A 16,706-nucleotide genomic window follows, 5' to 3' on the forward strand; every position below is an offset into this window, starting at 1 on the left:
TCTCCCCCCCGAGCTCCTGACCTTCTCTCCCCCTGAGCTCCTGACCTTCTCTCCCCCTGAGCTCCTGACCTTCTCTCCCCCTGAGCTCCTGACCTTCTCTCCCCCCGAGCTCCTGACCTTCTCTCCCCCCGAGCTCCTGACTTTCTCTCCCCTCGAGCTCCTGACCTTCTCTCCCCGTGAGCTCCTGACCTTCTCTCCCCCCGAGCTCCTGACCTTCTCTCCCCCTGAGCTCCTGACCTTCTCTCCCCCCGAGCTCCTGACCTTCTCTCCCCCTGAGCTCCTGACCTTCTCTCCCCCCGAGCTCCTGACCTTCTCTCCCCTCGAGATACTGACCTTCTCTCCCCTCGAGCTCCTAACCTTCTCTCCCCCCGAGCCCCTGACATTCTCTCCCCTCGAGATACTGACCTTCTTTCCCCTCGAGCTCCTGACCTTCTCTTCCCCCGAGCTCCTGACCTTCTCTCCCCCCCGAGCTCCTGACATTCTCTCCCCCCGAGCTCCTGACCTTCTCTACCCCCGAGCTCCTGACCTTCTGTCCCCCCGAGATAATGACCTTCTTTCCCCCCGAGCTCCTGACCTTCTCTTCCCCCGAGCTCCTGACCTTCTCTCCCCCCCTAGCTCCTGACCTTCTCTACCCCCGAGCTCCTGACCTTCTCTCCCCTCGAGATACTGACCTTCTTTCCCCTCGAGCTCCTGACCTTCTCTCCCCCCGAGCTCCTGACCTTCTCTCCCCCCCGAGCTCCTGACCTTCTCTCCCCCTGAGCTCCTGACCTTCTTTCCCCCTGAGCTCCTGACCTTCTCTCCCCCTGAGCTCCTGACCTTCTCTCCCCCCGAGCTCCTGACCTTCTCTCCCCTCGAGCTCCTAACCTTCTCTCCCCCCGAGCTCCTGACCTTCTCTCCCCCGAGCTCCTGACCTTCTCTCCCCTCGAGATACTGACCTTCTTTCCCCTCGAGCTCCTGACCTTCTCTCCCCCGAGCTCCTGACCTTCTCTCCCCCCGAGCTCCTGACCTTCTCTCCCCTCGAGATACTGACCTTCTTTCCCCTCGAGCTCCTGACCTTCTCTCCCCCCTAGCTCCTGACCTTCTCTCCCCCCCGAGCTCCTGACCTTCTCTCCCCCTGAGCTCCTGATCTTCTCTCCCCCTGAGCTCCTGACCTTCTCTCCCCCTGAGCTCCTGACCTTCTCTCCCCCCGAGCTCCTGACCTTCTCTCCCCTCGAGCTCCTAACCTTCTCTCCCCCCGAGCTCCTGACCTTCTCTCCCCCCGAGCTCCTGAACTTCTTTCCCCTCGAGCTCCTGACCTTCTCTCCCGCCGAGCTCCTGACCTTCTCTCCCCCCGAGTTCCTGACCTTCTCTCCCCCCGAGCTCCTGACCTTCTTTCCCCTCGAGCTCCTGACCTTCTCTCCCGCCGAGCTCCTGACCTTCTCTCCCCCCGAGCTCCTGACCTTCTTTCCCCTCGAGCTCCTGACCTTCTCTCCCCCCGAGCTCCAGACCTTCTCTCCCCTCGAGCTCCTGACCTTCTCTCCCCCCCGAGCTCCTGACCTTCTCTCCCCCCGAGCTCCTGACCTTCTCTCCCCCCGAGCTCCTGACCTTCTCTCCCCCTGAGCTCCTGACCTTCTCTCCCCCCGAGCTCCTGACCTTCTCTCCCCTCGAGCTCCTAACCTTCTCTCCCCCCGAGCTCCTGACCTTCTCTCCCCCCGAGCTCCTGACCTTCTTTCCCCTCGAGCTCCTGACCTTCTCTCCCGCCGAGCTCCTGACCTTCTCTCCCCCCGAGCTCCTGACCTTCTCTCCCCTCGAGCTCCTGACCTTCTGTCCCCCCCGAGCTCCTGACCTTCTGTCCCCCCCGAGCTCCTGACCTTCTCTCCCCCCGAGCTCTTGACCTTCTCTCCCCCAGAGCTCCTGACCTTCTCTCCCCCCGAGCTCCTGACCTTCTATCCCCCCGAGCTCCTGACCTTCTCTCCCCCCCAAGCTCCTGACCTTCTCTCCCCTCGAGCTCCTGACCTTCTGTCCCCCCCCAAGCTCCTGCCCTTCTCTCCCCGCTGTGCTCCTGACCTTCTCTCCACCCTGAGCTCCTGACCTTCTTTCCCCCCAAGCTCCTGATCTTCTCTCCCCCCCAAGATCCTGACCTTCTCTCCCCCCGAGCTCCTCACCTTCTCTCCCCCCCAAGCTCCTGACCTTCTCTCCCCCCGAGCTCCTGACCTTCTGTCCCCCCGAGCTCCTGACCTTCTCTCCCCCCGGAGCTCCTGACCTTCTCTCCCCCCCGGAGCTCCTGACCTTCTCTCCCCCCGAGCTCCTGACCTTCTCTCCCCCTGAGCTCCTGACCTTCTCTCCCCCCGAGCTCCTCACCTTCTCTCCCCCCCAAGCACCTGACCATCTCTCCCTTCGAGCTCCTGACCTTCTCTCCCCCCGAGCTCCTGACCTTCTCTCCCCCCAGAGTTCCTGACCTTCTCTCCCCCCGAACTCCTGACCTTCTCTCCCCCCCAAGCTCCTGACCTTCTCTCCCTCCCAAGCTCCTGACCTTCTCTCCCCTCGAGCTCCTGACCTTCTTTCCCCTCGAGCTCCTGACCTTCTCTCCCGCCGAGCTCCTGACCTTCTCTCCCCCCGAGCTCCTGACCTTCTCTCCCCTCGAGCTCCTGACCTTCTCTCCCCTCGAGCTCCTGACCTTCTGTCCCCACCGAGCTCCTGACCTTCTCTCCCCCCGAGCTCCTGACCTTCTCTCCCCCCGAGCTCTTGACGTTCTCTCCCCCCCGAGCTCCTGACCTTCTCTCCCCTCGAGCTCCTGACCTTCTGTCCCCACCGAGCTCCTGACCTTCTCTCCCCCCGAGCTCCTGACCTTCTCTCCCCTCGAGCTCCTGACCTTCTGCCCCCACCAAGCTCCTGACCTTCTCTCCCCCCGAGCTCCTGACCTTCTCTCCCCCCGAGCTCCTGACCTTCTCTCCCCCCCGAGCTCCTGACCTTCTCTCCCCCCGAGCTCGTGACCTTCTCTCCCCCCGAGCTCGTGACCTTCTCTCCCCGCAAGCTCCTGACCTTCTCTCCCCCCGAGCTCCTGACCTTCTCTCCCCCCAGAGTTCCTGACCTTCTCTCCCCCCAGAGTTCCTGACCTTCTCTCCCCCCAGAGTTCCTGACCTTCTCTACCTCCGAGCTGCTGACCTTCTCTCCCCTCGGAGCTCCTGACCTTCTCTCCCCTCGAGCTCCTAACCTTCTCTCCCCCCGAGCTCCTGACCTTCTCTCCCCCGAGCTCCTGACCTTCTCTCCCCTCGAGATACTGACCTTCTTTCCCCTCGAGCTCCTGACCTTCTCTCCCCCGAGCTCCTGACCTTCTCTCCCCCCGAGCTCCTGACCTTCTCTCCCCTCGAGATACTGACCTTCTTTCCCCTCGAGCTCCTGACCTTCTCTCCCCCCTAGCTCCTGACCTTCTCTCCCCCCCGAGCTCCTGACCTTCTCTCCCCCTGAGCTCCTGATCTTCTCTCCCCCTGAGCTCCTGACCTTCTCTCCCCCTGAGCTCCTGACCTTCTCTCCCCCCGAGCTCCTGACCTTCTCTCCCCTCGAGCTCCTAACCTTCTCTCCCCCCGAGCTCCTGACCTTCTTTCCCCTCGAGCTCCTGACCTTCTCTCCCCCCGAGCTCCTGACCTTCTCTCCCCTCGAGCTCCTGACCTTCTCTCCCCCCCGAGCTCCTGACCTTCTCTCCCCCCGAGCTCCTGACCTTCTCTCCCCCCGAGCTCCTGACCTTCTCTCCCCCTGAGCTCCTGACCTTCTCTCCCCCCGAGCTCCTGACCTTCTCTCCCCTCGAGCTCCTAACCTTCTCTCCCCCCGAGCTCCTGACCTTCTCTCCCCCCGAGCTCCTGACCTTCTTTCCCCTCGAGCTCCTGACCTTCTCTCCCGCCGAGCTCCTGACCTTCTCTCCCCCCGAGCTCCTGACCTTCTCTCCCCTCGAGCTCCTGACCTTCTGTCCCCCCCGAGCTCCTGACCTTCTGTCCCCCCCGAGCTCCTGACCTTCTCTCCCCCCGAGCTCTTGACCTTCTCTCCCCCAGAGCTCCTGACCTTCTCTCCCCCCGAGCTCCTGACCTTCTATCCCCCCGAGCTCCTGACCTTCTCTCCCCCCCAAGCTCCTGACCTTCTCTCCCCTCGAGCTCCTGACCTTCTGTCCCCCCCCAAGCTCCTGCCCTTCTCTCCCCGCTGTGCTCCTGACCTTCTCTCCACCCTGAGCTCCTGACCTTCTTTCCCCCCAAGCTCCTGACCTTCTCTCCCCTCCAAGATCCTGACCTTCTCTCCCCCCGAGCTCCTCACCTTCTCTCCCCCCCAAGCTCCTGACCTTCTCTCCCCCCGAGCTCCTGACCTTCTGTCCCCCCGAGCTCCTGACCTTCTCTCCCCCCGGAGCTCCTGACCTTCTCTCCCCCCCGGAGCTCCTGACCTTCTCTCCCCCCGAGCTCCTGACCTTCTCTCCCCCTGAGCTCCTGACCTTCTCTCCCCCCGAGCTCCTCACCTTCTCTCCCCCCCAAGCACCTGACCATCTCTCCCTTCGAGCTCCTGACCTTCTCTCCCCCCGAGCTCCTGACCTTCTCTCCCCCCAGAGTTCCTGACCTTCTCTCCCCCCGAACTCCTGACCTTCTCTCCCCCCCAAGCTCCTGACCTTCTCTCCCCCCCAAGCTCCTGACCTTCTCTCCCCTCGAGCTCCTGACCTTCTTTCCCCTCGAGCTCCTGACCTTCTCTCCCGCCGAGCTCCTGACCTTCTCTCCCCCCGAGCTCCTGACCTTCTCTCCCCTCGAGCTCCTGACCTTCTCTCCCCTCGAGCTCCTGACCTTCTGTCCCCACCGAGCTCCTGACCTTCTCTCCCCCCGAGCTCCTGACCTTCTCTCCCCCCGAGCTCTTGACGTTCTCTCCCCCCCGAGCTCCTGACCTTCTCTCCCCTCGAGCTCCTGACCTTCTGTCCCCACCGAGCTCCTGACCTTCTCTCCCCCCGAGCTCCTGACCTTCTCTCCCCTCGAGCTCCTGACCTTCTGTCCCCACCAAGCTCCTGACCTTCTCTCCCCCCGAGCTCCTGACCTTCTCTCCCCCCGAGCTCCTGACCTTCTCTCCCCCCCGAGCTCCTGACCTTCTCTCCCCCCGAGCTCGTGACCTTCTCTCCCCCCGAGCTCGTGACCTTCTCTCCCCGCAAGCTCCTGACCTTCTCTCCCCCCGAGCTCCTGACCTTCTCTCCCCCCAGAGTTCCTGACCTTCTCTCCCCCCAGAGTTCCTGACCTTCTCTCCCCCCAGAGTTCCTGACCTTCTCTACCTCCGAGCTGCTGACCTTCTCTCCCCTCGGAGCTCCTGACCTTCTCTCCCCCCGAGCTCCTGACCTTCTCTCCCCCCGAGCTCCTGACCTTCTCTCCCCCCGAGCTCCTGACCTTCTCTCCCCCCCGAGCTCCTGACCTTCTCTCCCCTTGAGCTCCTGACCTTCTCTCCCCCCTGAGCTCCTGACCTTCTCTTCCCGCCGAGCTCCTGACCTTCTCTCCCCCCGATCTCCTGACCTTCTCTCCCCCCGGAGCTCCTGACCTTCTCTCCCCCCGAGCTCCTGACCTTCTATCCCCCCGAGCTCCTGACCTTCTCTCCCCCCCAAGCTCCTGACCTTCTCTCCCCTCGAGCTCCTGACCTTCTGTCCCCCCCCAAGCTCCTGACCTTCTCTCCCCGCTGTGCTCCTGACCTTCTCTCCACCCTGAGCTCCTGACCTTCTTTCCCCCCGAGCTCCTGACCTTCTCTCCCCCCCAAGATCCTGACCTTCTCTCCCCCCGAGCTCCTGACCTTCTTTCCCCTCGAGCTCCTGACCTTCTCTCCCCCCCAAGATCCTGACCTTCTCTCCCCCCCGGAGCTCCTGACCTTCTCTCCCCCCGAGCTCCTGACCTTCTCTCCCCCTGAGCTCCTGACCTTCTCTCCCCCTGAGCTCCTCACCTTCTCTCCCCCCCAAGCACCTGACCATCTCTCCCTTCGAGCTCCTGACCTTCTCTCCCCCAGAGCTCCTGACCTTCTCTCCCCCCAGAGTTCCTGACCTTCTCTCCCCCCAGAGTTCCTGACCTTTTCTCCCCCCGAACTCCTGACCTTCTCTCCCCCCAGAGTTCCTGACCTTCTCTCCCCCCAAGCTCCTGACCTTCTCTCCCCCCCGAGCTCCTGACCTTCTCTCCCCCCAGAGCTCCTGACCTTCTGTCCCCCCCAAGCTCCTGACCTTCTCTTATAGAGCGAGTGGACCTATTAATAGAATCCAGATGCAGGTCATATTCTTGCCCTATTAACCAAGTAATAGTGTGTAACATAAAATGATAGGGAAGGTTAATTTAAATTTAAGCATAATGGCGTAGCTGGCAAACACACCTCCTGGTCTGATACTGAGCTATATAGACCAGGAAATGCTAAAGTTAATCCCTAACAGGGGATGTGAGCTGTCAGAATAGTGGTAGAGATTCATGAATGGCTTCAGACTCCCTAGACTTGACAAGATTAAAATTAGCTGCAGTTCCAATCCCAATCACTAGCTATAATCGTTGCTGAAAAGTGTACAATGTGAATATTGTATAAGGACATGATAGAGTTCATCTGGGAAACTCCCCATGGTCACATAATCTGATCACATCCAATGCCTAAGATCATAGAAAAAGAAAGGCTCCTGCTGCTGGTACCTGTGGAACTGTGTCCTGACATAAATCACTGTCTTCAGGATAGGAGGATGGAAAATTAGAAGAGAAGAAAAATGTAATTAAAAAATGAACAATGTAGTCAGTGAGAGTTAAGCTATGTTTAGGCATTAAATTATGACAAAGCATGGCTATCTAATACTTTAACCAAGAGAACTGTGGCATGCCGAAGGATTGAATTTTGTCTATCTGCTTTTTTTAGTACACTGGTTGACACATTCATGTTAACTTGCGATGTTAATTTAAATAGGTTATTACATTAAAACAGGACAGATAGAAATTTAGTGCAAATGTGTTAACCACTGTGTTAAAAATAGAGCCCAGAGGAAATTATATCCCTTTGTAAATAAAACAGGACAAAACCTGATACTAAGGCTTAAGTATAGCAAGTATAAAATTCTGTAAAATAAGCAATTTTATTAGCCAAATCAATTAAAAGGACATTTTATATATTTTGGGTAAAAAAGCAGCATCGTGAAATATATTCAACTGATCAAGAAACCCTTTGATCAGTGGATTACTTTACCTGCCAAAGCGTGTCAAACTTTTTTCCATCTGGAATGGACAGCTTGCCTGTTTTGTCTCTGTCAACTCGATAATGATATATTTTACCCTCGTGCATCAAGCAGAGAGCATACGATCCCTTGTTATCCCGCTCTCTTATTCTGTAAAGAAGAAGAATTGCAGTGATTATTTATGTAAAGTCACTATATCTATATGCTATGGCTTTTTCTCAGGCTGGTTCCATTAACAACTTCAATTACATCAGTTCTCTGTTGGACCCTAGTGGACTCAGAAGCAGCAGTGTCATCCAAAACTATTTATGGGATAACTATTTTGAGATCGTGGTCCAGGTATGTTATTTGATATACCATGCAATGCGACAAGTCTGATACGGCCACTGCCCGAAATAGCTGGCCACTTAATGTGTTATAATCGGTGCCTTTGTAATTGACGAGGGTTCTAAAAGAGGTGGCTGCAGAAATAGTGGATGCATTGGTTGCAATGTTCCAAAATTTCCTAGATTCTAGAAAGATCCCAGTGGATTGGAAGGTAGAAAATGTAACCCCGTTATACAAGAAAGGAGGGAGAGAAAAAACAGGGAACTAGAGACCAATTAACCTAACATCAGTCTTCGGGAAAATGCTGGAAACCAGTATTAAAGAAGTGGTATCAGAGCACTTAGGAAATCATAAAGAAAGAAAGACTTGCATTTATATTGCGCTTTTCACAACCACTGGACATCTCAAAGCACTTTACTGCCAATAAAGTACTTTTGGAGTGTAGTCATTGTTGTAATGTGGGAAACGCGGCAGCTAATTTGTGAACAGCAAACTCCCACAAACAGCAATGTGATGACGACCAGATAATCTGTTTTTGTTATGTTGATTGAGGGATAAATATTGGCTCGGACACCAGGGATAACTCCCCTGTTCTTCTTCGAAATAGTGCCATGGGATCTTTACGCCCACCTGAGAGGACAGACAGGGCCTCGGTTTAACGTCTCATCCAAAAGACAGTACTACCAACAGTGCAGCACTCTTTCAGCACTGCATGGAGTGTCAGCCTAAATTTAAGTGCTCAAGTCCCTGGATTGGGACTCAAACCCACAACCTTCTGACTCAGAGGCAAGTGTGCTACCCACTGAGCCACAACTGACACATAATATCATTAGGCAGAGTCAAAATGCTTTTATGAAGGGGAAATCATGTTTAACAAATTTATGAGAGTTTTTTGAGGATATAACTAGCAGGGTAGATAAAGGGGAACCAGTGGATTTCCAAATGGCATTTGAGAAGGTGCCACATAAAAGGTTGCTACGAAAGATAAGGGCTCATGGTGTTGGGGATAATATATTAGCATGGATAGAGGATTGGTTAATGTACAAAAAACAGAGACTATTTTCAGGTTGGCAGGCTGTAAATAGTGGGATGCCGCAAGGATCAGTGCTTGGGCCTCAGCTATTTACAATCAATATTAATGATTTAGATAAAGGGACCGAGTGCAACGTATCCAGGTTTGCTGATGATATAAAACTAGGTGGGAAAGTAAACTGAGGAGGGCACAAAAGGATTTAGACAGGTTAAGTGAATGGGCGGGCACTAGGAGTCAGGTGGAGTATAATGTGGGGAAATGTGAGGTTATTCACTTTGGTGGGAAGAATAGAAAAACAGAATATTTTTTAAATGGTGAGAAATTATACAACATTATGTGAGAAACTATTCCTACATTACAACAGTGACTGCACTCCAAAAGTACTTAATTGGCTGTAAGGCACATTGAAATGTCCAGTGGTTCTGAAAGGCGCGATATAAATCCAAGTATTTCTCTCTTTCTTTAAATGTAGGTGTTCAGAGAGATTTAGGTGGCCTCATACAGGAAACACAAAGTTAGTATGCAGATACAGTTAGCAATTAGGAAGGCAAATGGCATGTTGGCCTTTATTGCAAGGCTGTTAGAGTTCAAGAGTAAGGAAGTCTTGCTACAATTGTACAGGGCTTTGGTGAGACCATACCTGGCGTACTTTGCACAGTTTTGGTCTCTTTATCTGATGGACATAGAAAAATAGAAATATAGAAAATAGGTGAAGGAGTAGGCCATTTGGCCCTTCGAGCCTGCACCACCATTCAATGAGTTCATGGCTGAACATGCAACTTCAGTAACCCATTCCTGCTTTCTCGCCATGCCCCTTGATCCCCCTAGTAGTAAGGACTTCATCTAACTCCTTTTTGAATATATTTAGTGAATTGGCCTCAACAACTTTCTGTGGTAGAGAATTCCACAGGTTCACCACTCTCTGGGTGAAGAAGTTTCTCCTCATCTCTGTCCTAAATGGCTTACCCCTTATCCTTACACTGTGACCCCTGGTTCTGGACTTCCCCAACATTGGGAACATTCTTCCTGCATCTAACCTGTCTAAACCCGTCAGAATTTTAAACGTTTCTATGCGATCCCCTCTCATTCTTCTGAACTCCAGTGAAAACAAGCCCAGTTGATCCAGTCTTTCTTGATATGTCAGTCCCGCCATCCCAGGAATCAGTCTGCACTCCCTCAATAGCAAGAACGTCCTTCCTCAAGTAAGGAGACCAAAACTGTACACAATACTCCAGGTGTGGCCTCACCAAGGCCCTGTACAACTGTAGCAACACCTCCCTGCTCCTGTACTCAAATCCCCTCGCTATGAAGGCCAACATGCCATTTGCTTTCTTAACCGCCTGCTGTACCTGCATGCCAACCTTCAATGACTGATGTACCATGACACCCAGGTCTCGTTGCACCTCCCCTTTTCCTAATCTGTCACCATTCAGATAATAGTCTGTCTCTCTGTTTTTACCACCAAAGTGGATAACCTCACATGTATCCACATTATACTTCATCTGCCATGCATTTGCCCACTCACCTAACCTATCCAAGTCACTCTGCAGCTCATAGCATCCTCCTCGCAGCTCACACTGCCACCCAACTTAGTGTCATCCGCAAATTTGGAGATATGCTCAATGACTCAGCATTCACAGCCCTTTCGGGAAGAGAATTCCAAAGATTCACAACTCTCTGAGTGAAGAAATTCTTCCTCATCTCAGTCGTAAATGGCCGACCCCTTATCCTGAGACTATGACCGCAAATTCTAGACTCTCCAGCCAGGGGAAACAACCTCTCCGCATCTACCCTGTCAATCCTCCTCAAAATCTTATATGTTTCAATGAGATCACCTCTCCTTCTTCTAAATTCCAGAGAGTATAGGCCCATTCTACACAATCTTTCCTCAGAGGACAATCCTCTCATCCGAGGGATCAATCTAGTGAAACTTTGTTGCACAGCCCCTAAGGCATGTCGAGGAGGAGGCGACAGTCCGGGGTCGGAGGCCTATAAAAAGGCCGCGAGTGCAGGAGTTCGGGCAGCGTCGGCGAGAGGCTTGTGCAGCTTTATTGCCAATTTAAAAATTCTAATATAGTTCTGTGTAGGTTGTTGACTATTAGCATATATGATAGTTTGTATTAGATGGGCAAAACCAATGCCCAATAATTCCTAGGTTTCTGTTCATGCCACCTACACTGAGTGCAACCTCAATAGTCACAGAGGTACACAAATGTTCAAGGCTTTGGGCCCAAGTTTGCCCCACCCTCCTGCTTAGAATGGTGCACCTCCGTGAGGTGCGCCGACTTTGTAGAAGAAAAATTGCACCTCAAACTTACCTCGGTATTCTCCCCGCTGCGGGAAGATTGCAGGCCATTGGTGTAATGCAGCAGAAGCAGTGGGGGGGGGGCGCGGGGGGGGGGCGAGGCTAGGGCCAGCGTGTTTGTGAGTGCCAGCAGCGTTGCGCATGTGCGTTGGAGCGTGCGCACATGCGCATTGGGTCAGAAACATCCCAGCCCCACTTTAAATTACGTCCTGCAGCCTAGCCTGCTGCTTCTTGTGTGCTTCCTGGCTGAAGAGATTGCCGGTGCGGCGTGTCGTGCCCCGAAGGGTTCTCCTCCTCCTGCTGCTGCTTGCCTGCCTCCTGCCCGCCCCTAGCCCTGGCCGAAGAGCTTGCCTACCGGTGCGGCGTGTCGTCCCCGAATGGCTCTCCTCCTGCTGCATTTGCCTGCTTCCCACCCACCCCTAGCCCTGGCCGAAGGGCTTTCCTGCCAATGAGGCATGTCGTCCCCGAAGGGCTCTCCTGCTGCTTCTTGTGCGTGCTGCAATCGGCGAAGTAGGACTTTTTATTTTTTAGAAATGTATTTATTTTTCATTTATTATTGATGATGGTTTTTATGCTTCTTTAATGTTGTTATGAAGGTGTTTAGTGCTTTGCAAGGTCCTCTGACTTCCCTTTCCCCCCTCCCCCCCCACCCCCCCCCCATCTCTGGCTATCTGCGCTGATTTCTTAGCGCACTGCAAGGTTTTTCTGTGTGGACACAAGTGGCCACATACGCTGGCCTAAATTAGTTTGGAGTAACTTTTAGCTGTCCAGACTTGCTTAAATGGCCAAACAGTAAGTCGCTGGTAATGCCCCCTTTTGAAAAAAAAACTAAACTAAAAAAAAAACCTAACTAACTCACTTACACTGGAGCAAATTAAATGGGCAGAATTGCGATATTTAAGATACTCCAAAAAAATCTAGTTGCTCCAAAAAAAATGGAGCAACTCCTGGGCAAACTTGGGCCCAAAATCTCCTCATGTCATATGATTGATTAATGATGTATATAGGAATCTTGAGTGGCTCAATGCCCCTCAAGACAGTAATAGGTTTTTCATTAATATAATTAATTGGTAACCAAACAAAAAGGTTTCACACTTCCCTGCAGATCAAAACCTGTTTTCATACACAATATCACAATACCATATGGCTGACAAGCAGACAAATTGAAACATGCCAAAGAGGCTTCATGCACCCATTAACTCATTTAAATTAAATCATAACATGTTTCTAACAGCGGAACTGTAATGGGGTATAATGGGGGGGAAATTGCCCTCCGGGGATAAATTAACGCCCGGCAGGAGTCAGAGGGAAGAGATGGAGAATTCGGCTCTTTAACACTGACACCGCCTCCCAGTGCTTTGGGACGCTGTTTGAGGTAGTGTAGGGGCAGGTTTGTGAGGGAGCGGGGCGGTGTCCATCAGTTAATGGGGAAGGATGCTACGAGGCTTAGTGAGGCTCTGTGGCACCAAGGAACTGGGTCAACAAGGAAAGGTTTGGCCGAACCCACGGCTGTCATTGCCGGCTGAAAGTAGAGTCGGCCGACAATGAAAAGAAAATGCTGGCTAAGGCGGTGCGCCCTCCCCTTTAAGGGCCCAAATTTCCCCAGCCGCCTAGAGCGGCGTAGTTAGGGATGGTACGCCGACTTTGTGAGCCAAAAAAAGCGCCAAAAACTTGCCTTCCACTTTGGCCGCTCCCTTGTTGTCCGGATCCATTTGCGTGGCGCTGCAGAGCCTGGGGGGTGCAGAGCTACGGCCGCGCTTGCTCAGCACGGCCAGCAGGGGGGCGGGGCTTGGGCCCAGCATCTTGTGGAGTGCCGGCAGGGGGACGCATGACCGTTTGAGTGTGCGCGCATGTGCAATGGGCGGTTCAGCTTGCGCACATGCGCAGTGCAACAGGAAGCTTGGCAATCGGCCAATTAAAGCGTCCTCAGTATCATTGGTAATGGAACATATATAAAGGTAAGGTTTAAATATTGATTTTTGTGTGGAAGAGGGAGTGGAAAGGAGTGCTGGATAGATGGAAGAAAAGTGAGAAGTGTGATTTTTGAACATCACCTGAGTGTGAGTCCAATAGACGAATGGTGCAAGAGCGTGCAAGATGAACAAAGAATTTCCTCCATGAGGAAGTGGAGAAACTAGTGACTGTAATTGAGGAGAAATGGCTGGAGCTGGATATCAGCAAGAGTGGTCCGTCAAAAGTTTCACCCAAGGAAATGAGAAAAAGATGGAACCTAGTTGCAGAAGAATACTCCGCAAGGGTCAATACCGCAAGATCTGGAAGCCAGTGCGAGAAGAAATGGCAGGACTTTGGTCAAGTAGTGAGTATAAGTAATATCTTCATCTTTAAATTGAATTGCAATGGAAAATGTGACCATCTGTATGTGTCCCACCCATCAGAAGCGCACCATGTCTGAAAATTAATATTTTCATCTTTGCAGAAGAAATTGGCCCATAACAAAAGGGAAAGACTTAGACTAGGAGGAGGTCCACCAAATCTGCACCAACTGTCACTCCTGGAACAGAGGGTTGCTGCCTTGCTGAGTCGCACCGGCAGAAAAAGAATCAGCTCTGCACAAGCTGGACCCACACGCGAAGGTGAGGGTGAGTCATTAAAATACATAGTCGCCCTTCAAATCAACCTGCTGACTGGCCTGCTACACATCAGACTACTCATGTCACCCATCCTGCCCCCTCCTGTGTTGCTAATCATTTGACTGTTCTGTTGTATTTTGCAGAAGAAGAAGACACTCCTCAACATCCTGAAGATCTACCAGAGGATCCAGATGCGCGCGCTCCAGACCAAGGCGGGTGGGGGGAGGAGGGGTCCATGGAAATGTGTGCACGGGAGAATGCTGACTGTGATATGGATCAGGCCATAGTACAGGGCATCACACTGCCAGAAACCTCCATGAGCTCCTCGGCAACATTCCATAGGTTCACACCTTCCGAGGTCGCGGGTCCCAGTGGCGGTTGTGAAATGCATCTTGGGACACTCAGTCCCCCACTGTCCCAGCCTGCACCTCACACTGTAGGGGTGCCACGAGGCAGACTCACGGCGAGGGGAAGGAGAAGCCGACCAGTCTCTCCTGAGATGCAGCCCTCAGCAGAGGTTAATCAGGTTGAGGAGACCAATGCCCTCACAAGGTCACTCGTGGCGACCATCCTGTGTGTGATGAGGTAGCGACACTGTTGGGTGAAATCTCAGCACTGAGACGGGAAGTGAGGGCGGACATTTCAGAGGGTGTGCAAACAATGGCAGATGCCATGAGCTTCTGCAATAAGGGCAAAAAGGTCGGATACTCAAATGCCACTCCCACTTTAATCCACCCACCAGCCACCGGTCAGACGCAAGCCGGGCCCCCAACCCCCTCTCCCCATCACCGACCCTATGAGGAAGTGCACTTTTCCTGAGATGTGGGTGAGGGATGGGTGCAGCCTTTCTTTGCTGTTGTTGCTGTTGTTGTTGAAGTGCACTGTAAAATATCCAATAAAAGATATTTTGCATTAATACTGAATCATGCTCCATTAGGACCATGCAACATTTAGCGACAACTGTAAAAAGTAAAAATCCCTTAACCCTGCCGCCCCTAGCCTTGGCGGGAGGGCTAGCCGATGCACTGTGCAGTCGACAACGTAGGACTGCACTATTTTCAGTAGCTGATTTATCTTTCATTTATTTTTCTTGATGTTGTGCAGCTGTTGTGCTGATGTTATGAAGGTCTTTAGTGCTTTAGAATCCTCTAACTCACCCACCCCACCCCCCCCCCCCCCACCCAACCCCATTTTCTATGGAACCATTGATTGGCACAATAGTTTTTAATATTAGCCAGCCAAACACTTCCCCCACAATGAAAAATGTTGACATATAGGAAAGAGCCCAAGATAATAACCTGTTAAAACAACCCCTTCCTGCTCTATTTATTCTAAAGATAATTAAGATTTTTCCACTTGGGTCAATTTTTGAAGCCTATATTTTGTCTACTGATGTTACTGACATCTGTTTTTCACCCGAGTTCCTGCCGACCACAGAACCAGAAGCCAGGTGCAAAAGGCGAAAGCGAGAGATGTAAATACACAAACCGCAGGTTGTTGAAATTGTTCTCCACTTTAAAAAAGTGAAGTACCTTCATTGAGAGTAAGTAGCACTAGAAGAAAAATTGCTGACAGGTATGCAGTTTATCTCTTATGTGACAATGTTCCCAGTATTGGAGGACAACTCACATCAACCAAAAAAGTGAAGGGACAGAACTATAAGGCAAGATGTGCAACTCAAATAAGGATTTCAATTATCCTTAATTGCATATAATGAGGCAAACTAACCACCCTGTACATATTAATCAAATGTGGCCCAAGCTACCACAATAAGTTGGTGTTGATATAGCCAGTTCCATATCTAGTTACTCCACTATTGCTTCCCCAGTACTAAAAACTCTAGAGCAAACTGTAAAAATACATTGATATCCTTTATGTAAAATATGATATTAATGCAAGTGAGCCATACCCGAAACGGGCTGCCAGACTGTCAAATGCAGCTGTGGTAACCCTTCTCACACACATTCTATATTGTATTGTCTACAATTCATTTTTGCTTGTTATATATGTAAACCTGTAAATACCATGTTTAACCACCAGAGGGCTCATCCCCTGAAGTCCCAAGGAATCCCACAATCCCTTGGGAGCACCTGTACATAAGGAGGCCTCACAGACTGGAGAGACACTCTGAGACCTGTAATACTTTGAGTTTGCAGTATCTGGTCTGACTCTTTATTCAAGACATAATAACTGGCGACGAGATACAAATGAGGAATCCCACCGCAACAATGCAGAGAACCATGAGCATCCTGGAGAAATTTTCAGAGAGAGCTGATTGGGAAACTTTCGTGGAGCGACTCGACCAATACTTCTTGGCCAACGAGTTGGAAGGAGAAGCGAACGCTGCTAAACGAAGGGCGAACCTCCTCACCATTTGCGGGGCACCAACGTACGGCCTCATGAAAAATCTGCTCGCTCCAGCGAAACCCACAGAGAAGTCGTACGATGATTTGTGCACACTGGTCCGGGAGCATCTAAACCTGAAGGAAAGCATTCTGATGGCGAGGTATCGGTTCTACACGTACAAGAGGTCTGAGGCCAGGAAGTGGCGAGCTACGTCGCCGAGCTAAGGTGCCTTGCAGGACATTGCGAATTTGAAGGAAACTTGGAGCACATGCTCAAGGACTTCTTTGTACTTGGCATTGGCCATGAAGTAGTACTTCGCAAACTTTTGACCGTAGAGACCCCAACCCTGAGTAAAGCCATATCGATAGCCCAGGCGTTTATCGCCGCCATGACAATACCAAACAAATCTCTCAGCACACGAGTGCTGCTGCAAGTACTGTGAACAAAGTATGTTGTTTTCGAATCGTAATGTACAGGGCAGAACTTACATGCCTGCAGCTGCACGTCCGTAGGTGACTCAGAGCCCACCATCAAGGGTAGTGAATGCAAGGCCATTAAAACCTTGTTGGCGCTGCGAGGATGATCATCGTTTCCATTCATGCCGCTTCAAAGGATACATTTGCAAGGGCTGTGGAACAATGGGACATCTCCAAGTATGTGTTGGCGAGCTGCTAATCCTGCTAATCCTGCAAACCACCATGTTGCAGAGGAGAACAGATCCATGGTGGATCACGACGAACTAGATCCTCAGATCGAGGAGGCAGAGGTATAAGGGGTGCACACATTTACCACAAAGTGTTCCCGATAATGCTGAAGGTTTTATTAAATGGATTCCCAGTGTCAATGGAGCTGGACATGGGTGCGAGCCAGTCCATAATGAGCAAAAAGACTTTCGATAAATTGTGATGCAGCAAGGCTTCAAGGCCAGTCCTG

At 52.0% G+C, this 16,706-nt stretch overlaps 1 protein-coding gene across 2 annotated transcripts in view; it reads right to left on the reverse strand.

Moving 5' to 3' along the window:
- The window catches only part of syk (spleen tyrosine kinase), a 230,052-nt gene that overhangs the window by 75,627 nt on the left and 137,719 nt on the right, over positions 1-16,706 (reverse strand). For both annotated transcript variants that reach the window (XM_070881772.1, XM_070881762.1), the window contains exon 4: positions 7,183-7,321. In XM_070881772.1, the coding sequence (XP_070737873.1) occupies positions 7,183-7,321 (139 nt within the window). The remainder of the gene's footprint in view (positions 1-7,182; positions 7,322-16,706) is intronic.

Source organism: Pristiophorus japonicus, chromosome 1 (assembly GCF_044704955.1).
Source record: "Pristiophorus japonicus isolate sPriJap1 chromosome 1, sPriJap1.hap1, whole genome shotgun sequence".
NCBI classification, from domain to species: Eukaryota; Metazoa; Chordata; class Chondrichthyes; family Pristiophoridae; genus Pristiophorus; species Pristiophorus japonicus.